The 25,822-nt window shown below is 39.9% G+C and overlaps 1 protein-coding gene across 1 annotated transcript in view; it reads right to left on the bottom strand.

The window, feature by feature from the left end:
• Positions 1–13,921: 13,921 nt before the first annotated feature.
• Positions 13,922–25,822, bottom strand: part of SAMD5 (sterile alpha motif domain containing 5) — a 57,235-nt gene continuing 45,334 nt past the window's right edge. Inside the window, exon 2 of the mRNA XM_025422520.3 lies at positions 13,922–18,878. Coding sequence (XP_025278305.1) covers positions 18,816–18,878 — 63 coding nt within the window. The 3' untranslated portion in view covers positions 13,922–18,815. The remainder of the gene's footprint in view (positions 18,879–25,822) is intronic.

Raw genomic sequence — 25,822 nt, 5'->3', positions numbered from 1 at the left:
ACAGCCGATTTGGATTGTGACTCTTTTTACAAACATATTTATATTAGCTCCACCTAAACATAAAGGTCACTTTAGAAAAATACAAAATTTTAGAGATAAAACTAGTTTTGGCAAAGCCAGCAATGAGGACCTATCTCAGGCACCGTCTTCTGAGTCCATTAACTTACCTGCCAGGGCACTGGTCCTTTCCACCTTACACTGAAAGGTGTCCCTCCCTCTGCCCAAGGTGGATGTTTCCCCTCCACCTATTCTTGGACCCCAGCCACCCCTTGTCAGGAGCCCTGTCCCTGGATGATCTGCTCACTCTCTTTCTTGCACTGGATCTTCAACCACTCTCGTGGACTCCTCAACTGATCCAAATCTGACCTACCTTCAAAACAAAATCCACAAACCTCTCCACCCATCTGTCACCTTCTCCAGCTATAGCTACTCCAGCTCCCTCCCTTCCACAGCCGACATTTTCTTTTCTTTTCTTTTTTCTTTTTTTTTTTTTTTTTAGTTACAACAGCCAACATTTTCTTAAAGGCTGACAATACTTGCTTTCTATTTCTTTCACCTTCCACCCAATCCTCAAACCCATGGCATTTCTTCTCTCCAGAGGCTTTCCATGTCATGGGGCTTAATCTAGGGATATTCTTCATTTCTTACCTTCCTTTGACCTTACTGTATCACTTGATACTGTCAAATATTCTTTTTCATAGATTTGTCTTTTCTTCTTCTTTTTTTTTAAGATGTTATATATTTATTTGACAGAAAGAGAGAGAGCACAAGCAGAGGGAGTGACAGGGAGAGGGGGAGGGAGAGGCAGGCTCCCTGTTGAACAAGGAGCCCCATGCAGAGCTTGATCCCAGGACCCTGGGGTCATGATCTGTGCCGAAAGCAGACACTTAACCGACTAAGCCACCCAGGCACCCCTCTCCTGTTTTTGATGAATGTCTTCTCTTGGATTTTTCCTCCTACCTTCTGAAAGCTCCTATTCTTCACCCATCACATAAATGTTCATTGAATGAATAAGTTCTGTCACTCATCTTTTCCTCTTTTCTCTCTGCACACTATCCCCGGACCATCTTATCCATTCCTGTGGCTTTAATTTGCACATGGTGATTGCCCCCAAATATTTTTACCTCCTGAACAGATCATTCCCCCAAAGTGCAGCCATATAGCCCACTTCTAACCAAACATCTCACCATGAAGACCTCAAACTCAATATGGCCAAAATGGAGCTCATCACTTTCCTTTCCTAGCAAACAAATTCCTTCTCTTATGCACCATTCATGAATGAATGCACCCTTCATGGAGCTGATTGCCAATCCCTCCCATTCCTTCATCCCACATCCATTAATAACCGGGAGTCAGTGATGGGGAGTCATATTACTTTCCAGGGTACACTCTGTCTAAACCGAGTTACCTCTTCTCTCTTGCAGTTCTTATCCTCAGGCAGCCTGCTTGGAGGGAGAGGGGAAAGAAACTGTTCTTTTCCTTGACTAGAGAATGGCAAGAGGTAGATTAAAATAAAAAGCCTCAGTGGAGATTTACCCCCAAGATGGCACCACTTTTCTGCCTGTTGCTATGATTAGAAAGCCATATGCAGACCAAAAATGATCAGTATGCCACTTTCTTCCTTCTAGATCTAGATGAGAATTAAAATTAAAAAAAATCATAGATTTGCTGCAAAAAAATATGCCAGGTACTTTATTTTTTTTAAGATTTATTTATTTACTTGAGAGAGAGAGAGAGATAGCATGAGAGAGAGAGAGAGAGAGATTGAGAACGAACATGTATAAAGCATGGGGGGAGGGACAGAGGTAGAAGCAGACTCCCGCAGAGCAGGGAGCCTGGTGCAGGGCTCCATCCCAGGACCCTAGCATCGCGACCTGAACCAAAGGCAGATGCTTAACCAACTGAGCCACCCAGGCTCCCTTTGCCAGGTACTTCAAAAAGCAGAAAAATTGAATGTAAGAATTTGCCAGAAACTTGACTGCAAAGAAAAAAATAATACAAAATTGGATATTTTTTATGAACATCTAGATCTGTGCTAATATATTACCACTAGCTACAAAAATCTATTAAAATTAAAATTAATTTAATTTAATGTAATTTAAAATAGCATTCTTTGGTTGCACTAGCCACATTCCAAATGTTCAATAGTCACAAATGTAGTGGCAATTATACTGGACAGTGCAAAATCAAACATTTCTATCACTGCAGAAAGTGTGCTAAGTGGTGATGCTGGTCTAGACAAATATAATTAGAGAAATGAGACTGGTAAAAATTGTAAAGGGAGGTAGGATATAATGAGGAGAGGAGGCCAGTGGGGATCTGCAGTAAACAGAGCTGCACATTTGGCCTTTATGGTTTAAGAGGAGGTACTCAGCACAAGGAGGAGGAGGTCTTGGGAAAGCTCATGAAATCACAGGATAACAGTGTTCAGTAGAACTTAAATGTGATTAGCTCTGATGCCAGCACCCACTGGTTCATCCTCAGATAACTTCACTACCCTCTTCAAAGACCAGAGTAGCAGTTGTCACTACTGGGGTCCAGGCACTCAGAAGAGTGGCTATTGGTTTTGAATGTATGGATAATCTGCTGACAAGTATACCTAAGGAGGCAGTGTGTGTGGGTGATTGGCAATTTTATGCATGAGGCTCTTCTATCATAGCCAGAATATCATGGATTTGCATCCTGGTGTGTCTTCATAAGAGAAAGAGAAAGTAGTAGTAAGCACTGAGTGGTCCACACCTATATTTCATTAGAAATGCAATCTCCATGATGGCAGGATTTAGGTCTAGTTCTTCCTAGCACTTAGAACAGTGTCTGGCACAAGTAAGGATTCCATGCATATCTGTCACATGAAGATACTCTGGGCATGAAAATTCCATCAGTCATATACCTTAAGAAAAAAAAACTTAGTTCCCCCTAACTACCGAGTCAGCCATGAAGAAAATAGAAGACAACAACACACTCATGTTCATTGTGGATGTCAAGGCCAATAAGCACCAGATCAAACAGGCTATGAAGAAGCTCTATGACATTGATGTGGCCAAGTATAACACCTTGATCAGGCCTGATGGGGAGAAGAAAGCATATGTCTGACTGGCTCTTGACTATGATGCTTTGGATGTTGCCAACAAAATTGGGATCATCTAAATTGAGTCCAGCTGGCTATACTTCTAAATATAAATTTTTTCACCAAAAAAGAAAAAAAAGGTTGTATAATGCCCAGTCTATAAAATTAAGTATGTCCTCTTAGTATAATTTAAGAATCAGAGGCCTATTTCCAAGCTATGAGAGATGTGTCTTCCCTCTTATTCACCTACTCATCCTAGACTCCAGAACCACCAGCCAATGTCCCTTGTGCCACAAAACACCATGAAATTCTACCCCTTTAGGCCTTTGGTCATGTGGGCTCCCCCATCTGGGAACCCCTCCCTCCTTCAGGCCACTGCCAGCCCCCAATAATCACAATCCACCTATCTTTGAAGACTGTTCACCAACATTCTATACATATTCTCTTTACTTCTGCCGTGAGTACTAGGGATTTGGTCAACACTAGTGTCATTGTGTTTTGACAGAGCTTGAGTTCTCTGCACATCCTTTTCCTCCTACACATGGTAAATCTTCTGTTCATTTCTCCTTGGGTGCTCTTGGAACCCAGTACAGTACCTGCAGGGAACTGTCCAATAATTTCTTCTCAAACTGGATCATTTAGGAGTTTGTTGTGCCTCGGTCCATCACACAGACTTAATAGAATGAAACATGAAAATGAATTACGATGACAAAACTATTTATTGGGCATTTGCTGTATGCAAAGCACTGCACAAACAGTTCATATAATCCTCAAATAGGTGAGGCAACTTGCCCAAGGCCACATGATTTGGGTAGCAGAAAGCAATTCAAACTCTTATCCAACTCCTTCCTTTCCACTGATGCACTGTGTTATCATCTGTAATAAGTAAGGGCTGGTTTGTTTCACTTTGCAAACACTATTCTTGATGCTATGTATAAGATATGAATGATTGTTACTCACAAATAGCTTTAAATCTCTGCCATATGTTTCCCTATGATTATTAACTCCCAAACTTTTGGCAGCATTTTTACTGCAAAATGTGGGCTACAACCTATTAATATTTTATCATTTGCCATGTGTACTATAACCAACTTTACCATCGTAGAAAACATTAGACTAAATTTTTTTATAACTAGATAATTATTTTCAAGTAATGCAAACAATAAACTCATCCTTTATTATCAACATTTATTCTTATATAATTTTTTAGAACTGACATGGTTTAAAAGTTTCCTTAGTATATCCAAGATGAGCAAAGAAGAATGTTACCCAGAGCAGGTTACCCTCATTCCTTAAGAGCATTCTTTGGGAAACTGAAATGGAAATGTGCATCATGTATCTGTTGCTCAGTATTATATACTATTTATGAAGCCACACAAATTATGTATAAACAGACCCAAAACATTATACTAACAACACAACGAAGCAGCAGAGTACAAAAATAATTAAACCATGGCGCGCCTGGGTAGCTCAGTCTGCTAAGTGTCTGACTGTTGATTTCAGCTCAGGTCATGATCTCAGGGTGGTGAGATCAAGCCCCATGTCCAGCTCCATACTGGCCATAAAGACTGCTTGGGATTCTCTCTCTCCCTCTGCCTTTTCCCCAACCCATTCACACATTCTCTCTCTCTCTCTCTCTCTCTCTCTCTCAAAAAAAAAAAAAAAGAAGAAGAAAAGGAAAGAAAAGAGAAAAGAAAAGAAAAGAAAAGAAAAGAAATTAAACCTTAAGCAACTATTAATTAGGACCAAAAGAGCCAAAGGTCCCAGGTCCTGGGATCAAGTCCCACACCAAGATCCCTGCTCAGTGGGGAGTCTGCTTATCCCTCTCCTTTTGTCCCTCCCCCAGCTCCTGCTTTCTCTCTTGCTCTCTGTCAAATAAATAAATAAAATCTTCAAAAGATCCAGAGGAAAGATTTTAAAAACTTGGGTGCCTGGCTGGCTCAGTCAGTAGAGTATGAGACTCTAGATCAGGATTGTAAGTTTGAGCCCCATGTTGGGTGTAAAGATTATTTAAAATTAAAATTTTAAAGAAAATTTATAAAGCAGACAGGTAATGAATGTCTGACAGGCATGGCTCTTTCTTGCTCTTTCTTATTCTCTCATTTGTATACAAAATTACTCCAAGGCAGCCCGGGTGGCTCAGTGGTTTAGTGCCTCCTTCAGCCCAGGGCCTGATCCTGGAAACCAGGATCGAGTCCCACACCGGACTGCCTGCTTGGAGCCTGCTTTTCCCTCTGCCTGTGTTTCTGCCTCTCTCTCTCTCTCTCTCTCTCTCTCTCTCTCTTTGTCTCTCATGAATAAATAAAATCTTAAAAAAATAAAATAAAATAAAATTACTCCATGAAGAAGGCTTTGTACAAGTGCTTCAACTTCTCCTAAATTTATGATATAGCCAATGGCTTTGGCTTATTCCTAACACTGCATTTAGCATATCTGTTGTTCTGGTAGATTGGACTTCTGTAATAGTGTACTCCACACTAGAATATAGCCCTCATTGGTTTATTTTTTTTCTAATTATTAGTTGAGATTACACTACGGTTTATGATACAAAAAAACACTAACCACTCGATTTACATATATATTTAGTTGTTACATGCTTGTTTTTTAACCCATTCATCAAAATTACATAAAACGTGGCTATTTTCTGTACTGGAAATGGCTACTTTGCTTTATATCAAAGACATCTCTGGAGATTTTAAATATAAGTACAGATTTAATTTTTCATTCAAAAATCACTTTTCTGCCAACTCTTTCCTCACACCTCTCAAATCCAGGAAATTGCCAAGATTTTCAGAAAATATATTTACTTATTCTTGGAATGCACTTGGAAGGAGATTAAAGTATGGGAAAATAAAAGCATATGAATAGGACTTGTGGGCTAAAAGAGATATAGTCAATTCTTTTTGTTGTCAGTTCCAAGAAAGAGAGAGGAAAAACATGGAAGGAAGGGAGGACAGGAGGGAGCAGGGAGGGGCTCCATAATTTGAGGCAGCAATTCTCATGTTTCTCAAAGCTATACCTTCATCAATTATATTTATCAAATTATTCAATGCATTTTTTGTCTTAACACATTTATAAGTATTACCCTATTTTGTATTTGGTGAAGGCAATAAAATAATATTCCAAAGGGAAGAGTTCTAATGCAGATGATGGGATTTTATTCTGATAAGACTGTTAAAAGTTATGGTTTATTATGTATCCAACTGGATGGTTATGATTTTTCAAAGTACAGAAGATATTGTCTCACCCAGAGGTCTACTAAAAAAAAATCTGGCCACGAAATTACTTCAGTTTAGTCATCATGGAGAATATTTCCAGGCAGTAGGAAGTATTGGGCATTGGTATAAAGCTGTCAACTGGTTTTTATTTATTTATTTATTTTTAAAAAATTTTATTTATTTATTCATGATAGACATAGAGAGAGAGAGAAAGAGGCAGAGACACAGGCAGAGGGAGAAGCAGGCTCCATGCCGGTAGCCCAATGTGGGACTTGATCCTGGGTCTCCAGGATCACACCCTGGGCCAAAGGCAGGCACCAAACTGCTGAGCCACCCAGGGGTTCCCCTCAACTGGTTTTTATAATTAAGAAAAAAACTTTAAAAATCATCAATCACTGAAGACAAAACAGGGAGAATCAATTTGTGTAACAGAAATTGACTGGGGGTGGGGGTGGAGAGTTCAAAAATTCCAAAATGTTAATTTTACTCTTGGAATCTATAAGGCAATTTCAAATGGCAAGGTAATACTCTTTAGAGACTAGCAGAAGAGAAAGGAATATAAAATCAGTGGGATAAAAATTAGCTTCTATTTCAAGTACCTAGTCTATGCAATATGCAGTAGCTATAATATTGTCTACCTCTAGGGGATCCCTGGGTGGCTCAGTGGTTCAGCGCCTGCCTTTGGCCCAGGGTGTGATCCTGGAGTCCCGGGATCGAGTCCCACGTTGGGCTCCCGGCATGGAGCCTGCTTCTCCCTCCTCCTGTGTCTCTTTCTCTCTCTCTGTCTCTCTCTCATTAATAAATAAATCAATCTTAAAAAAAAAAAAAAAAAAAAAAAACAGAACAAAACAAAAAAAGAAATAGTAAAAAAAAAATATTGTCTACCTCTTACAGGTATAAGGACACCTAGGATAACAGAGGTGAAGTGAACTTATAAAGTATCTATACGCTGAGCCTTAGATCCTTAACTGTAAAATGGAGTAGTAACAGTAATGACTTTACTGGGTTATTATGAGGCTTAAATTAAATTTGTGTAGAACTTGCTCTGATTTGTGAATGTATTTGGTATTTTTTTTCTTAATCAAGGTCACCTAGTAGTGGGGAGTTTTTAGAGTTTCTTCCGGTCTCAAGGCCTCACCCTCTTTCTGCTTTACTACACATACTCTGAGCACAAGGAATGGGAGACTAAACTCCTGAAGACATTTAGCAACTTCCAATACCTTAACAGGATTCCAATATTTAAAGGCCAAATAATAAGTTTTTAGATGTCACTTGGAATTCTAGTTATAAGAGTCTCTCTTACCCTAACACACTACTGAGAATAAACTCCTGCTTCTAACAGTGGGCAGCTATACCGGTGCTCTGTAATCAGACATTGTTATTAAAGATCAAAATACCCAATACATGTATGTGTGCATCCATGCTTATGCGTGAGCATGTGTGCGCACACACGCACACACACACACACACTCACACAATGGAATATTACACAGCCATAAAAATGAGATCTTGACATCTGCAACAATATGAATAGCCCTAGAGGCTGTTATGCTAAATGAGATAAATCATATTGAGAAAGACAAAGACCATATGATTTCACTCTTATGTAGAATCTAAAAAACAAAACAAATGAATAAACAAATGAAAAGCAGAATCAGGCCTATAAATACAGAGAACAAACTGATGGTTGCCAGAGGGATGAGGGTAGCGGATGCGCAAAATGGCTGAAGGGACGGTGAGAGATTCAGGCTTCCAGTTACAGAATAAATGAGTCACAGGAATAAAGGCACAGCATAAGGAATATAGTTAATGATACTGTAATACTGTTATATGGTGACAGATGGTAGTCACACTTGTGGTGAGCACTGCATACATATAGAGCAAGTGAATCACTATGTTGAATCACATGAAGCTAATGTAACACTGTGTGTCAACTATACTCATCTATAATTTTTTTAAATTAAAATACCAAAATAAATTATTATTGTTTCTTGGGCAAGGTGCTAAATTCTATAAAATGATATTTAAATCATTACTGAAGAACTTTTCACAAGCCAGGGACCTCCATGAGATATGGAATACAGTGAGCCAAGTATTACCAATATGTAATATGTGCCTATGGGATAAATCATGCCAGAGACCCACCGGAGAATAATGTTAACACAGACTCACCTACAAAGAGATACAAAAGAAATTCTTATTCTGAGTCCAAGGTGTTTAAAGACAAAATTACTACTACATAATTATCGATAAAGTAGAAGGACAGAAAGTAAAATGAGATGGGTGGTCACAATTCCCTTGTAACTTGACAGCCAAGTGTATTTCATGGACTTGAATGCACGCATTTTTACATTCAAACATGTGAAACCAGGGTGGAGAACAATAGGCAGAGAACTACAGTTGATTTTGACTGACAGCTAGTGATACAGTTGCCATGTGTGCACATGTGCAAGTGTGGCTGCCACTCCCGGTGGCATGACTGCCGAGCTGCAAGGCCACATTTCAGCTAACAAACCACTCAACGGCCATTTGAAGAAAGAATGAGTTCCTGTCTGAAAACCTGTGGATGACTTCAGATGAGATCAAGAAAATGCCAGCATCCAAACTCCTAAAATGGTTTGGATGAGATATAGAGATGATGAGGCACTCCGAGACTGTGTCATTAACAGGGCTTCTGCTGGCCAGATGGTGACATCTTGGGTACAACAGCAGTAGGGATGGGAGGGACCTGAATGGAAAGTGATTCAGAAGACTCTGCCTACAGAAAGTCATAGGATTACCTCACATTAACTTCGTGTAATCTTCATGTATGCCTGAGTGATAAATCAGACATATAAATATGTCTAAGATACTCCTTTTGAGAAGTTGAAAAAAAAGAATCCTAATTGAAAACCATGTTGTTTAAGAGGTAAACTGGAACCATTCCTCTTGCTCACCAGTGGTCTTGCCCTCTAGTGTCTCTTAGACTTGATGGAACACAATCTACTTCATACCTTCTTCCCCTGGTCTGCTGACCTCTCAAACACCCTCTCTTAGGAGAAACACTACTCTTGTCCATCTGCCCTCTCCTACTTCTTCATTTGTGATTCTTATATTTGGTCCCATATTGAATCTGGCCCCATAAAACATAAATGCAGGTTAAGAGAATAGGCTTGGGGTACCTGGGTGGCTCATTTGGTTAAGCATCTGCCTTTGGCTCCGGTCAGGATCCCAGGGTCCTGAAACTGAGCTCCATGCTCTGCAGGGAGCCTGCTTCTCCCTCTTTCCCTGCCCCTCACCTCACCCCTGCACATGTTATCTCTCTTTCCCTCTCTCAAATAAGTAAATAAAATCTTTAAGAAAATGAAAGAGGACAGGCTTAAAGTTACACTGTTGAGAGTAAAATTCCAGCTTCCCTAAATAATGGCTGCATGGCCTTGGGCCAATTAACAAATCCCATCTTCACCCCAGCTTCCTCATCTGTAGAATGGGAAGAATGATGGCTTCTTCCTTTCAGGGTTGTTTCAAAGATGAAACGAGAAAATACATGTAAAGTGCACATGTCCTGAGCACACATTAAATCACATTAAATGTCCTTTTAAGTGTTGGCAACTCTCTTTTTAATATTGTTTTGCAATTCATTCAGGAATGTAACCTTTTTTCTAATGTATCTTGAAAACATTTCAAGCTCATGAGTCACAAGCCTCTCCCGTGTCCCATCCCTGCTCCCTCCAACCTGCTCAAACTGCATAGCTGACATATATGGGAAGAACTCCTGTTCTCCAACACAAGACTCTTTATGGGTTATCTTACTTGTTAGCATGTTCAATTTCCACAAGACTTCTTCGAGGAGGCATTATCAACCTCACTTTTCTGATGGTGAAACGGACTGGAAAGGATTTAGGAACCTATCTCAGGTCACAAAGCCAGGTGCTGGGGTTTGGGCTCTGCATTCCAGATTTTGAGTCAAAAACATTCATGTTCTTCCCTCCCTTCCACATAATGCATGTGTATCAGCAGAAGTAAAGAAAGACAAGGCACGTGATCACCACATGCTTATCAGTTTCCTCTTATGTCAAGCAATCATGGCAACACTCGGCAGCTCTGTGGGATTCAAACCCAGGTCTGAACACCCTGGACTCACACTTCTTAATTTCTCTGCTCTTTTTTTGCTTTTGCATTGGTTAGAAATTATTCTTATAAGAATAATAGTATATAAGAATATTCTTATATGGAATTATTCTTTTAAGAAGAAATAATTAGTTCCTGGAACAAAACCACGGATTCACACATTTATATTAAAAATATCTAAGAGCGAGTGTGTCTAAAATGCAATCTAAGAGAGAAAATGTTTGTGTAGGGAGGAATTATGTTTGTATTTTGTCTGGCAGCATACCATACACTAGAATGTATGCCATAAATACGTTAATCATTTGATTAGTTTTAATTGCAAGAATTGATTGCTATTTTATTAGCTTTAATTGCAAGAATAGATGATATCCCTCTCTCAATTCAGATTAGGAAAATATGGCCAAAAGAAAATTGTAATTCAAATAAGTGCCATTTTAGGATTTTCGTGTGCCTTCACAAATTACATTTAATACATTCCTGTAAAAGACAGCCTACATGAGTATGTAGAATTTTATTTTATAAATTATTTGCATGTACAGTTTTACACAAAGGACAACAGGAGAGTCAGAGGAGCTGAATAACAATAAAACCACGTCCCAAGGTGAACTTCTGATCAAGAGAAATCTGGTTTGCAGGGTTTTGAGGTGAAAGGCATGCTCTCCTCCAAACACAAAGGCCACAATTGTTCCTCCAGGTTCTCGGAGAGCAGGAAACACCCTGCTAGAACCAACTCACACAACTGCAGGGCTCCATTTCCTTAGGCACTCAAGAAAGTTCATTTAGTCCTTCACTCATTCGACAATATTACCCGGTGCCTGCAACGCACCAGAAAATGCACCAGGAATGAGGCAGGGACTCGGCGAGGAGCCACATTAGTGGGGGCAAGCCAAATGGGCTCACAGCCTTGTGCAAATCATAGTAGAAACCAGATCGCATCACTCTGTGACTGTCTTCTGGAGAACGTGACCCCCACGGGAGGGTCTAGGCAATGCTGTGCACTGGACACTTGCACAGACCGGAGAGCAGCAAAGATGTTAAAGTATGCGACTGGACAGGCCCTTGCCAGGAAAACCAAGCCTGCCTGGAGGGCTTCTGATTTATTGGGTAGACTTTAGAAAAAATTAAATGTATATTCTTCACTCAAAATGGCTGTCTTTGTCAATGTGGTTGTGTAGATTGATTAATTTCCAAAATGAAGTTGAAGTTAAATTGATTGAGCTCAACGGATGTAAAAGAATGCATGCTGCATATATACAGTTTGCCACCAGTGCTCATTATTCAACCAAGAAACAAAGGACATTGCACAGACATCCTGTTAAGGGTGCATGGATATATTTTAAAGTGGATGAGGTTGGCCAAAAAAGTGTCCATAATTGCATGAATACACTCTGTCCTCAGGGTAACTCTGGGAGGGAGAAAGGTAAGTTTTTCATTTAAAATTGTTCAAGAGTCCTCTTTTAAATTAAAAAATCCTCAGTGGAGCAGCATATGGCCAGGAATGAGACAAGAAGGTATTCATTTTCCAGATTCAGATGAAAGACTTTAAAAGCTGCTTTATGTGAAGTGATTTTATTAATGATATAAACCATCCCATTCTTTATCAAACACTCCTTTCTTGGGATCTCTACTTCATACATGCAACTCTCCACTTTAAAAAAAAAAATACATTTGGTGCTGCCTGCCAGTATCATTGATTTTGCTAAATATGCTTGCTAGATCATGGAAGACTTGAAGCATAAGATTTTAGAGCTGAAAGATGAGGCTTTCATGCCGTGATGTTGGCTCCTGCAGAGCCTGGGGGCTGATTGGAGTCTCAGGGTATGAACAAGTATTCTGAGGCTGTGTCTCAAAAATCACGGCTCTAACTTGAAATTAAGGCCAGCCTAGAAAGATGGGTCTCTTTTGAAGATGCCACAGATCCTTTTCGGTTATTTTCTAGAATCTGAGAGAAAACACCAGGATTTAGGGGCACCTGGGTGGCTCAGTCAGTTAAGCATCTGCCTTCAGCCTAGGTTGTGACCTCAGGGTCCCAGGATAGAGTCCTGCATCTGGCTCCCTGCCCAGCGGGGAGTCTGCTTCTCCCTCTCTCTCTGCTCATACTCTCACTCTCTCTCTCAAATAAATAAAATCTTAAAAAAAAAAAAAAAAAAAAAGCAAAAGCTGGGATTTAGAGGGTCTGGGAGAACAACGGTCTGTCATAGCCCAGTGTGTGATTGCAGGCGTGTCACAAATTCTTGGCCCCTCGATGCCTTAACTACACAGTTTCTGAATCAGATTATGCTATCCCAGCCAGGGTAGCTTTTCACTTCTAAAATCCTAATTCTATGTATTTCTTCCTAATATTTACTCTATATCTTTCTTGCTTTAAATTTACTTTCTTCTCACTTTGAATTCGGTGGGAATAAAAACAGCCATTCGTCATCACCAAACATATACATGATACCATTTATGCAGAACCCATAACACTCCTACAAAACTTTTTGGAATGAGGGATCCCTGGGTGGCGCAGCGGTTTAGCGCCTGCCTTTGGCCCAGGGCGCGATCCTGGAGACCCGGGATCGAATCCCACGTCGGGCTCCCTGTGCATGGAGCCTGCTTCTCCCTCTGCCTATGTCTCTGCCTCTCTCTCTCTCTCTCTGTGTGAATATCATAAATAAATAAATAAAATTTAAAAAAAAAAACAAAAAAAAAAAAACAAAACTTTTTGGAATGAATGTTTTGGGGCTGCCTAGCCTGTGCTAATTATTGCAGTAAGATCTATATGTCTTGGGCAGCCCGGGTGGCTCAGCGGTTTAGCGCCGCCTTCAGCCCAGGGTGTGATCCTAGAGACTCGGAATCGAGTCCCACGTCAGGCTCCCTGCATGGAGCCTGCTTCTCCCTCTGTCTGTGTCTCTGCCTCTCTCTCTCTCTCTCTCTCTCTGTCTCTCATGAATAAATAAATAAAATCTTAAAAAAAAAATCTATGTCTTTATTCCATTTGCTCCAGGTCCTGGAGCCAGAAAGCAGTGAGGCAGGATCTGAATCCAGTAGTCTGGATCAAATGAGTCCTGAGATGCCGCATTTCTGTAGAAAAATCACAACCACCTTCAGGTGATGGATATTCAAGGCTGTGGGAGCCAGAGCAGAAACTCGACACGTGGCCCTGCCCACCCACCACCTACCATGTCCCACTGCCTCACCTCCCACTCTGGTGAGCAGTTACGGGCACAAAGTTACAGCCCATCCCCTAGGGAGTATTTTTTTTAGTGAGAAGCGGGGTGGTGGGAAAGGAGAAAGCAACAACACATACATATATAACAATCACACAAATGCATCCAAGCACACATCCTAATGATCTATTTGCATTTTGCTCAAGGAGTAGGGAGCCTTGCTTCCTCCTTTCTTTCAAGTTGGAACTCTGATTTCCCATGCTAACCATAATGCTACATTACTGTAAACATTTATGCATCGTCAATTTAAACAACACACATACTCTATGTCATTCATCAAAATGTAAAAACGATCACAAAAGAGGCCAAGGCGGAACCGCTGTGAAAGCCGTAACATTTATTGAAGAGCGGACATATGTTTGCAAATCACAGCGCTGCATGGGCATACAATCCGTGGTTCATAATGCCATTCCAAGTGAGCTTTAAATAGAGCCTTCTCAGTTCCTTTTAAAAACAATTAAGAAAGTGGGGGAAAAGTGTCAGTTGCAATTCCATTTACAAAAAAATAAAAAATAAACTGCAGCGTTTATTTAGAATGAATCTGTGCTCGGCTACTTGCAGGTACACAGATTGGTTATTTGGACCTACGCACACATTCCCGTAAGGTAGAACTTTTCCGTGAATAATGGCTTTAGGAACCCAGAGTATCTCAGAATATTGTCAAGCTTAGAGAACATGACAACAGGAACAGAATTTCTACCATTTGTCCCAATTACTACACATCACTTTGCCCTCAAGATATTCAATTCAGCATTTTATTTTTGGAGTAATAAAGGAAAAAATCATCTGACAAAGGGCATGACACAGAATGCATCTATAAAAGACACTTCTCATCTTAAATTTGAAAAGCTGACTTACTTCCTTTTGTTCCAGTGGAAGAAATTTTGGCCAAATTGTAAAATAAAACAAAACAAAATAAAACAACCACATCACCCAGTTCTTAATGTGGAATGAAACTTCCCATTTTCCTCTAAAAGTCATCTTTTAACAGCAATAATAAAAAACAAAATTTCACTGCCAGGCATTTAAACAATTTAAAGGAAAATATCTGTTGGGAAGCCAAAAATAAAAAAAGTTATGTTATTTATTTTTCTGAACTACTTTTTTTTTTTTTTCCTTTCATGGATATATCTAAAACAATGATCATGGAGTAGAAATTTGATTTTATATCTTTGGAGATTCCTACTATGAAGCTAAAGAGTATTTTTCCTTTTTGTTGGGGGGGCGGGGGAAGAGTATTTTTCCAATCAAAGAAACTGCAAGTGTAAAACATCTGATGTAGGACTATCTGATGGCCACTGGGATTGCTAAGAGAAAAATTAAAAATTCTAAAAGAGAAAACCTGGCTGATTTGCTTTGCTCTGCACAACATATTTTGTTTAATACATTTCTTACACCTTTATTCAAAGCACAAGCTGTCAGCTGACTTCTGAGCATTCCCTGAACTTGATTGGCCCTTGATCTGAATACAGAATTGGCAATTTCAGGTCAGGCTCTTGCTCATTTCTTGTATACATCTCTGGACATTATATTTTACTCTTTCTCCTTTATTTACTTTGAATTCAGAAATCTCCTACCTGAACATGATGTTTTGATATGTAATTTAATATTACATGTAAAAATTTATATAAATCAAATATTTCATCTAAAAATGCAATTTTATTTAACCTCTTGTTTTTTTTTTTTTTTTTTATTCTCCAATGCCCACACAAGGAACCTGTTTACAGTGCTCAGACTCTTCACACTGCAGAGAACAATCCAGATAAGCTCATCTCAGTTTTCTGGCAGGTGCTTCCTAGGCAATGGTACATCTGGCTTTTCTTCACATAGAAAAGTTCGCTGATCCACCATCATCTGCTTGGTATCTTGGCTGGATTTATCCCAGAAGAATCTATGGGGGAATGCCCACTTGCACTCCTAATTTGTAAATCACAGTCATAAAATCAAAGGAAAATGCACATATACTATCCACTAATTCGTATACCAAACTTACATATCTAAAGCTATAAAAAAGAAGACAGTTGAAGAAATACCTTCATATGTATCTATGTGACCATTTCCTCAGCCTTGAGAAGTGCTGGCCTTACACATTTGCTCATTGTTTTTAAAAATCACATTCCTTTCATTCAATCAATAAACATTTAGTTCACTCCTGCTGTGAGTGGCCACTGTAACCTTTCTATTCCTTTCTAAAAGAAAGCAAAGGGGCTTTATTTAGTGGGTTTAAGGCAGCAGTAAGAACATGTCAATTTATGCTTGAGTTTTTCTAGTCAGTTTTAAGGTGATCTCTTTCATGTAAGAGGAAAGAAGGAAGGTCCCAATAAAGAAAGGAGGGAGGAAGGCACTTAGCACTTACTATGTGTCAAGCACAAGGCCAAGAACTCTGAGGCTGTTTGATGCAGAACTATAGCAGTTATTTATTTTTCTCGTCTTATGGAGAAGTATAAAAGGCTTTTGATGAGTTCAACAACTGTTCAAGACACCACTCCCCATGCTACACTATAGCTTATGTTCTAAACAGATTCACCACCTGAAGAGGCAATCAAAATGATTCCAAAATTTGAATGAAGATCCGAGGAACTCCAAAGTCAAAACTCAAGGCTTACTGTCTATATTGTTGATTTCACAATACCAAGATGCTGGAAATTTCTCGAGATTGAGAAACCACTTGAATACAGCTATTCTAATTTGCTTCAATTCCTTTGGTGGGAAGGAGCCCTTGCATTCCCCTGAACCAAGAAATATTTTATGTAAACAAAATCTTTCTTTCTTCATCCCCCAGCACTCTGTTATAAGATGAACAGAACAAAAATTTTGCTATACCCCTCCAACTTCCTCAATGTTATGAAGTAAAAAGTCTCTAATTAATGTCTCTTAATGTTCTAGGAAATACAAATCAAGATACTCCTCTAGCTCTGATAATATATTTGTCCCTTAGCTATTTCCTTTATCTATGAAAGATATCATGATTTAAAAATGTAAAAATGCTACCAAAGTTACTCATCATAAGAGTAATTACCTTCAGATACAATCCATGGCAAGACTACTTCCTTTCTTTTACATTCTAACTCTTACCTGACCTTGATGTAATGGAAAAGAATCAAGGGGTTCCTTTCACACTTCTCTGCTTAAAGCTTTCTCTCTCTGGCTTTAGGTAAGGAGTCTTTCAGGTCCATTGGCTATTTCACCATTTTAGATTGTGATTCTTAATTTAGGTAGAAGATCATTATTTTCAAATTCCAATAGCAGACACCAAGAGATTTAAATTCAGCCAATTACACTGAGGTTAGACATTACACAAATAGAAAATAAAACCTGAAATCACCAGAGTCCCCTTTTTTTGGTTGCAGTGGATTGCATTATAATGCCAGTGGTGAAAATAATAGATTTTTCAGATAGTGGGTCCTTTCTAGCAACAGTTCAACAAATGCATGTAAATGCACATCTGTGAAATAAATCTGCCACAGATGCTGCACCTGGAAATGAGGTCTTGAACAGGAAGCCATTTATTATCACAATAAATTATATCTGTAATCTATCCAGACCTCCCACTCCTTAAGAAAAATCTAGCTTGGAAATTTGAAAGACTGGTTCACTTGGAAAAAAAAAATGATGAAAGGTTGATTGGAGTTTAATCCTTACTTATCTGCAAACTACACGTAGTTTAAAGGACAACTTATACATGCTTTCAAGCTTAATTTCCTTGCGTTTGCATTTAAGAATGAGACTGATTTTACAGTGTCTAAATTAATCTCTAGAAGTAGATAAACTATGTAAACCTCAGATTTTTAGAGCAGGATTGTGATAAAATTGCCCTTGGAGACCTTAACTGCTCACCTAGGGACCAGCATGCACCAGGAAGAAAATGAATGTAAATTGCTTCTCCTTAGAGTTTCCTACACTGGAGCATCACAATGCTGATGTAAACTTAAACAGATCCTGTGTACTTCCAAGTAGTGCAGGAAAGACTCTGTAACAGGACTGTGCTCATGGGCTTTCAGAAGCTGCCTGCCCCGGGAGCCTGTGACATACCTGGGTCTTCTTTGATAATTTCCTTTAAGTTTTTGATCCCATAAACAGGGCTCTATTTTAAAAAATATTTTATTTAAATTCAATTTGCCAACATATAGTATAACACCCAATGCTCATCCCATCAAGTGACAGGCTGTGTTTTCTAAGCAGAAAAACAAACAAACAAACAAACAAAAAAAAAAAAAACAAAAAAAAAACACCCTACCTGCATCCAAAGGCAAGAAGAGTAAGAATTAGAAATCCACCAGATCTGTTGTGACTTCCTTTCCCCACTCTATTCCACCCTCCTTTTGGGCTGTGGTCCTGCAGGATCCGTAATGCCCACTGCCATTGCTTACCTCCCCGCCCCCCCAAGCCTGACATCAGAAGCCTGGGGGTGAGGTGGGATGAGGCACAGCACTGGCCACAGCAGTTCCCAGGGAGCAAGGAAAACGAACTATCACATTCCACAGCTGTTCCTGCTCAGTGTCTGTGAGAGCAAGACACTGTTCCTGGTCCTAATGCTAGGTTAACCTTCAGCCAGGTTAAATAAAAAATGAGAAGTCAGAAAAAACTGTTTGCCATTAGTGATGTTCCTCAGTTCATCAGCTTTATGATCCTACCGATAGACAAAATAACAATGAAAAGCACCTTAAAATAAGAATTCCGTCACCAAACCATTCTATATAGAATTAGATAAAATACCTCAACCCATAAGAACATGGTCCTCTATGAAGTGAAAAAAAAAGGATGTTAAAATATAAAACTAAAGCTACTAATTCTCAAGTTAAAGGCTCATATGGAAATAACGTAATGATGAGCTCATGCCAGAAACCTGCTTTTGTCTTATATGACACTTAAACTTAGTTATCACCCAAATGCCTCAGCCAACCTCATTTATTTTTATCAAGAATTCAGAGAATGGAGGGGAGAATCCCCAAAATAGGCAGGAGACCTGATCTCAAAACCTAACTCAGGACTTCTTTATGTATGATGGTTCACTGCCTCATTTCTAGCTATCATAAGTTAGTTACCCAGCATACTAAGTTGATTATTCCAGATTTTTTCCAAGCAAAAAGTTAAGCTGATGAGTATTTCCAGGGTCATCATCCATTTCCCTTTTTGAAAGAAGGTTCTAAATATGCCCATTTCCAGTCTTCAGGCACCTCATGATCCTCCACGAGTTCTCAAAAATGATATCTAGCGGTTCTGTGATGACTTCGGCCAATTCATTAAGTACTCTAGGATGCCAGCCATTGGTACCTGTGGATTTGAACATATCGGGGTTATTGAGGTTCTCCTTTACCCATTCTTCCCCTAGTCCATCATGGATTCCTGCTTTTTTTTTTAAGTAAACTTGACGCCCATTGTTGTGCTTGAACTCACAACCCTGAGATCAAGAGTCACATGTTCTACCAACTGCTACTTCTATCTGTAAGTCACTGTTGTCCCTTTTGAGTTACCACAGGAATTTCAAAAAAATAGCTTTAAGTCTCTGCTTTTTGTTTATCAATTTTCTCTTGGAAGCAACTAAATGAAAAAAATGTGTTTTATTTTTCTCAAGCCTACGTCTTGTTTTAAAATGTTTCGTTCTTTTTTCCTTTTGTGTTTCTTGTAAGAATATGAAAGTTAAAAAATTTATTTTTCAAGATTTTATTTATTCATGAAAGACACAGTAAGAAGCAGAGACATAGGCAGAGGGAGAAGCAGGCTCCCTATAGGGAGCCTCATGTGGGATTTGATGCAAGGACCCTGGGATCAGGACCTGAGCCAAAGGCAGAGGCTCAACCAGGTGCTCCATAAAAAAAAATAATAATAATAATAATAATGAAAGTATACCTTGCAACAGCTTGTCTCCCTAAATCACACCACTCCCTACAATTGAGCATCCTTAGTAACAGAACAACGGTCAACACACTTGGAGACATTTAAAGGCCACCTATCTCGTGTTCAGAGGGTACAGATCTATTCAACTTGTATCTGCAGTGCTAATTCCAAAAGCACTTTCTGAAATAAAAAAGACTCCAAATCATCTTTAATCTGAATCATTTGTATGCATAAACAGTAGCTTTTTCACATAAGCACATAAAAAGCATAGTTGTGTAGGAGCTGGAAGAGAGGAAGAAGGATTTCTTCTGAAGCGGCACCCTTGTAGAATTCATCTGTTGTGGTGTGGTCACCTGTGCCGATGTTCTGGGATTGCTATTACACTAATTATCACCGAGCTCTGATAGGTGTTGACAGTTTTAACCCTTTCATTGTCACAGTGATTCCTCAGAAACGGAAAGCCAGCCACAGATTACAGTTTCCTGCCCATATGTTGCCGTATGCCCCAAATCCCATGACAGATCGAGACTAGACAGAGGGGAGGAAGAAAGAGAGAGCGCAAAGGAAGAAGGAGGACACCTGAGTCTTCTGTGTGATTTCTATCTGACAGGCAAACTGTGCCACTTGGATTCAACTGTGTACTGGTTTCATTTTGTTTTTCAACTCGGAAAGCTTTTGGTAAAGGTTGAATCAATTTTGGTGTCTTTTGTTTTGTTTTTCTAGTTTCCATCTCTATAGCCTTACCCCCAATTTCCTCTCTTAAAGCTGTGATAAGCAAAAAAAAAAAAAAAAAAAGTCATGTTGCAGACATCATTAAATGACTCTTTTAAAAATAATTCTGCACATTTCTCTAGGGTACAACAATTTGTTTTAGCACATGCCATTTCACCCCTGCTCAAATAGCCACCTGCTGATGGCAATATGTTAACTAATATGTCATTATTAATTAGTTTGGGTAATATCATCCAAGAACTGCATCTAAATGGAAAGAAAGTGTTACCATCTATCCTCAGGAAGTTTCTTTCTCCAGGGAATCAAGCTCTTTCTGGGCCCTTTTATTTTTTTTCTATATTACTAATACCATACTACTAATTAATATATTCAAATAGTCACTCAAATAAATTCATATCTAAGCCAATGCCTCTATTAAAATCACCTCCTGTCATGAACTATGAAAGAGCAACGTTCATTCTGTCTTGACAAACTAAGTTTTTTTCGGGGGGAATGAGGGGAGATTCTGTAGAGGGAAGCCACCCTAGTATAAAGTAGGCAAGACTATTTGTTTTTTTAAGATTTATTACTTATTTGAGAGAGACAGAGAGGGCATATGAGCAGGGGGAGAGGCAAAGGGAGAGGGAGGAAGAGAATCCCAAGCAGACTCCACACTGAGCACAAAGCCTGATGCAGGGCTCGATCCCATGAACCTGAGATCATGACCTGAGCCATAATCAAGAGTCAGATGCTTTAACCAACTGAGCTACCCAGGCACCCCAGGACAGTCTGGTTTTTAATGCTGTAATAGGTGAATGAATGAAAAGGCATTCCACCAAGAACCGTAATGACTATACACCGCGAGAGAACGCATTTCAAACAGAAAAAGCATAAAGAGCCTCAGGTTACAGCATTAGGAGTTTCTGAGATGGCAGGAGGACCACAGCTAGGATCAAGGAAGAGTCACAAAGGGAAGGAAGATTCTCGGAAGTCTGCCCATGCCAGATACAGCTCTGGCTCAAGTCAGAATGATGGTCTCACCTACCTTGAAAGGTCATTTTTATTCTAGGAAGCTCTGAAAGTAAAGAAAATGCCTTTGGACAGGTTATCACCAGCAAACACAGACACCCTCCATATTAAACTCCTCTAAAGATGTGGACTATGGAATCATTCACAAATCTCACATCAAGCTGACAGCCTCCGAAACCTCCTGTGCCTTTGGTTCAACAAAAACAAATCATATTCATTAAACAAGCCCAGCCTTGCATTTTGCTATTTTTCGTTCTTTGGGGGAGAAGGTAGGAGGCAGACAAGCAGGATTTCTGCAGTTGGGTCATGGAGAGTTTCAAGATGTGAGAGAGTCACAGAGAGCAGTAATTAGCCGAGCACATGTTGCTTCATGATCGCAAGGAAACATCACTAATTTCCCTGTTACAAACATGGCTTCATGCTCTGGCAGCTGACATGCAAAGTGACATCCTTGCTTCTGCTCCTGATAGATCCCACTCTTCATGTGGAGTAGAAATGAACAGATTTTTAAAATTCTGGCCAGTTGTAAGGAGAAAACCGCAGTAAGTCAGTCTTATGGGCAGACAGGCAATGCCAGTCTGGCCTCATTTCACAGAGTTGCTCTCCCCCCTGCACATTTTTCATATTTCCTTTTCCCCCTAAGTTACATGGCATATGCCTACCAAGAAAGAAGCTCTTTCTTCCCTCCACCAAGAAAAATAATAATCTGTTTATATGTATTTATAGGCTTCTTTGGATACGGTACTAGGTTGACAAAAAAATCATACATAGAATTGTCTCAACTCTGGTCCTTTCTCAAAGATCATGAAAGCCAACCTCAGGTATAAGAAACAGCAGGTTATAGTTTTGGTTCTATTAGTGCTCTTTGGAGTTTTGCTATTTTTAAGGATGATCTGTGAAAAAATGAATGTCAGTGGTTTGTTTGTAATGTGCCAAATTATATGTCCCTATTTCTAGGGAAACACTGCTAAAAAAAAAAGTTTCTACCCTAGTTGGGCTAATTCTTCCCCAACCTGCCTTTGATCAAGACCACTCTCAATCAGAGTTCTTACATTAGGCCCACACAACAAACCTAATTCTTGAACTGAACTGTGAATTTCCCGGTTTTACTTGTTCTAGGCTATTATGGGGAATGGGAGAGATGGGGGAGGGGGAGTCTTTCATTTCACAGATACTTGGCAATTCTAATCTATGTTAGAGTTCCAATCTGAGAAACAGAGAGAGGCAGCAAAAGTTATTTAATGAATAAAGATACTATTGTCCTGTGGTTAAAAAGATTTATGAGATTACATTTTTTTCTCAGTTGATTATTCTGAGTTTTAACTGATTTGAAGTCTGTTTCTCTTTTTAGCTGGTGATTTTCCCCCCTAATTAAAGATAATCAGAGTTATATGGAGGCTACTCCATTTAAAAATCATTTCTCTATTATGTTATTATTCTAAAGGATATAGCTCTATTACAGACTTAGAACCAACAGACCGAAAATCTCTATATTGGTTGCTGGATAAACACACAAAGTGTATATAAATAACTGATGTAATTCCTGACAACGAGGTGGTGAGGGTGGGGACAACTCTCAGGAAAAAATTAAGATTCAGTACAGATACTACCTTCTCTCCTTCTGGATGACACAAGGGGTGCAAAGCTGAATCTTTGGGTGGTCGGGTGACAAGATAAAGGTGTTTTGTTTTGTTTTTTTACATCATGATTTTCTCAAGCTAAGTTTACCAACATTCAGCTACATCACATTGCTTCTCATTTGGGAACCAAGGATGGTTAGAATTTGCTTAGAGAGAGGGGCTTAAATACAGCCTCATTTTAACTGTAAACTCCTCCAAGGGCAGAAAATCACATTTCATATTTCTTTTTATCTCCAGCAGGAACATATATATACACATATACACATATACACGCGTGTGTGTGTGTGTGTGTGTGTGTGTGTGTATATATATATAAAATGTCACACATGCTACTACTGCCAATTGATTGAATCATCCACAGTATAATTTTTATGTATAATTTCTCAGTAAACTAAGTTCCTATTGGAATATATTAGTCTAGCAAGTCAGCATCCATGCCCTTTTTCTGCTAGAGGAGTCTTACAGGGCAGATTTCCCAGGGATTCAGTCCAAGACTAAAAAATGTTTGATCTACTCCAGAATGATCTACGTATATTTCCTTTTTCTGCCTTTAAACACAAACACCCAAATGCTACATAAACTTCTGTACAGTTATCCTTTCTGTCTTCATCTGTGGTGTGTCTTTGCAAGGTACTGACTGACTACCCACCCAGTCTCCGGAAAAAATTAAGCGGGATAGAAGAAACCGCACTGCTTCTCACTACCTCCTCTGGACCCACATGGGTTCTCAACTTCACTTGGGGCTTTTGTGCAGGTTTTCAGCAAATGGAAAGGACACCAGAGATGCTGGAAATGTTTTTACCCGCTTATTATTCAGCAAACTCTCAAGAACAAACTCAGAGGTTAAAAGACAAAAGCCTCTTTGTTTATACTATCCTCAGGGCATTCACCGATTTTATAATTTCTCCAACAGAAGAGCTATGAAAACTCCAGCTTTCTTAAAAGCACTTGGTTATGTTCATCACTGAATATTCTGAATATGCTAAATTCCCACACACTGAGCCCAGCCCTCAGGGGGCTGTGGTCCGCTGCCCACCGAGTGGTAGCAAGTTCCAGGAGAGCAGGTTCAGAGGCCCTGGACGCCCTCACCGCCTAGAGTGAGAGCCACATCTTATCTCTACCAGGAAGAAATTATCAAGATTTAACTCCTGGGAATTCTGTATTGTTCTTGCAATAATTTTATAATAATTAACAGCTGTCACAACATGAAGCTGGGGGTAGGTCACTGCACTCTGAAGGAAACATGGTAGCCGGAGGGGACAGTGTTTTTAAGAACAAAGAGGGAGCTTGAGCATATTTACAGACTGCGTGGAAGGATTCCATGGAGAGAGACCAAATGCCAGAAGACAAAAGGATAATTATGGATCAGAATTATTATGTGGGATAAGAGTAGATCCCCCAGGGGAGGGATTAGTCTTAAAGGGAAGAGGGGTCATTCCTCATCAGAAATAGGGGGAAAAACAGATGGGCAAAGATGCCAGTACATTCTGAAGGGAAGGACACAAAGGGAGGGAGCAAGCGTGCACACAGCTTACTAGCTCTTGGGAAGGGCCAAGTGGAGGCTCTGAGGAGCTGGGGGTAAGAGGGGCAAGGGTAGGGTTTTCAGCTGAGGGGAGAAGTCTGCAACAGCCATCGAGGGAACCTGGACATGAGATCAGCCTTACAGGTGCCCAAGGACAGACTCTATGGAATTATAGCAAAATGGGCCCTTAGAGGTTTTGTTTATGCTTCAAAGCCTCCAACTACCACCCAAAATCGTGATCAAGACACAGGCCTAGAAATGAGTTCTACAAATCCAGAACAGAAATGATGAAAATGTTAGAAAGTGCTGAATATCAGTGTTCTGGCCTCCGGCACAGCTCTTCAAAACATACACGGTGGGTCTTTTGATGAAAGTCCTGTTGGTGAGGGTCTCAGTTCCAGCGGGCTGGTATAGCAGAACACCAGCGACTGGTTGGTTCATAAATGAAAGATATTTATTTCTCACACTTCTGGAAGCTGGGAAGTGCAAGATCAAGGCGGCCAGAGAGTGTCTGTTGAAGGCCCTCTTCTTGGTTCACAGCCACCATCTTCTCACCGTGCCCTCACATGGCAGATGGGGTGAGGGAGCTTGCTGGGGTACCTTTTATAAAGGCACCCGTCCCATCCTAGTGCTTTACCCTCATCAATCATCTCCCAAAGGCCCCACCTCCAAATACCATCATACTGGGGATCAGGTTTCAACCTAGGACTTTTAGAGAACACGTGCAGTCTACAGAAAAGTCTGTCTCTAACGAAACTCATGTGCTACTTACTCACTGAAGGATTCTCATCTCTCTCTCTCTCTCATCTACCATGTCATAGTAAAGCCATCTATTATTATCTACTAATGGTCTGAGGACACCATTAGCACTAATCCACTAACCCTTATTACAATTATCACCGATATAATTGCCCCTAACACTATGTTTATAGTAAATACTATGAGTATTATTTTAAAGATTTTATTTATTTATTTATGGGCGACACAGAGAGAGAGGCCGAGACATATGCAGAGGCAGAAGCAGGTTCCCTGCGGGGCGCGCCCAATGTGGGACACGATCCCAGGACCCCGGGTTCACGCCCTGAGCCAAAGGCAGACACTCAACCACAGAGCCACCCAGGTGCTCCAATACTATGATTATTATTACCTCCTTGTCCTGGCAACTGGGAGCAACTACTATTTATTCAGTGACCTTCCCCTGTGCCAGGCACTGTGCTGAGAACATCGTGTCTTTATGCATGATCTCCCTTACTTCTCACCATAAGCCAATGTAATGGCTAACATGCATCCAGTTTCATAAATGAGGAATCTGAGGCTTTAACGTGTAGATAACCTGGCAGAGTCAAAGGGCTAATCAGTGGCAGATAGGGTCTGTCCAACAGCACAGCCTCCCCTTACAAAAGTGTGTCTGAACTCCCATCAGTTTCGATTGAGAATGTATAATAAATGAGCAGCGTTCCCCAAAGTTCACATCCCTT

Source organism: Canis lupus, chromosome 1 (genome assembly GCF_003254725.2).
Source record: "Canis lupus dingo isolate Sandy chromosome 1, ASM325472v2, whole genome shotgun sequence".
Taxonomy (NCBI): Eukaryota; Metazoa; Chordata; class Mammalia; order Carnivora; family Canidae; genus Canis; species Canis lupus.
Note: the sequence above shows the minus strand (reverse complement) of the source record. Positions and strands in the feature narration are given on the sequence as shown.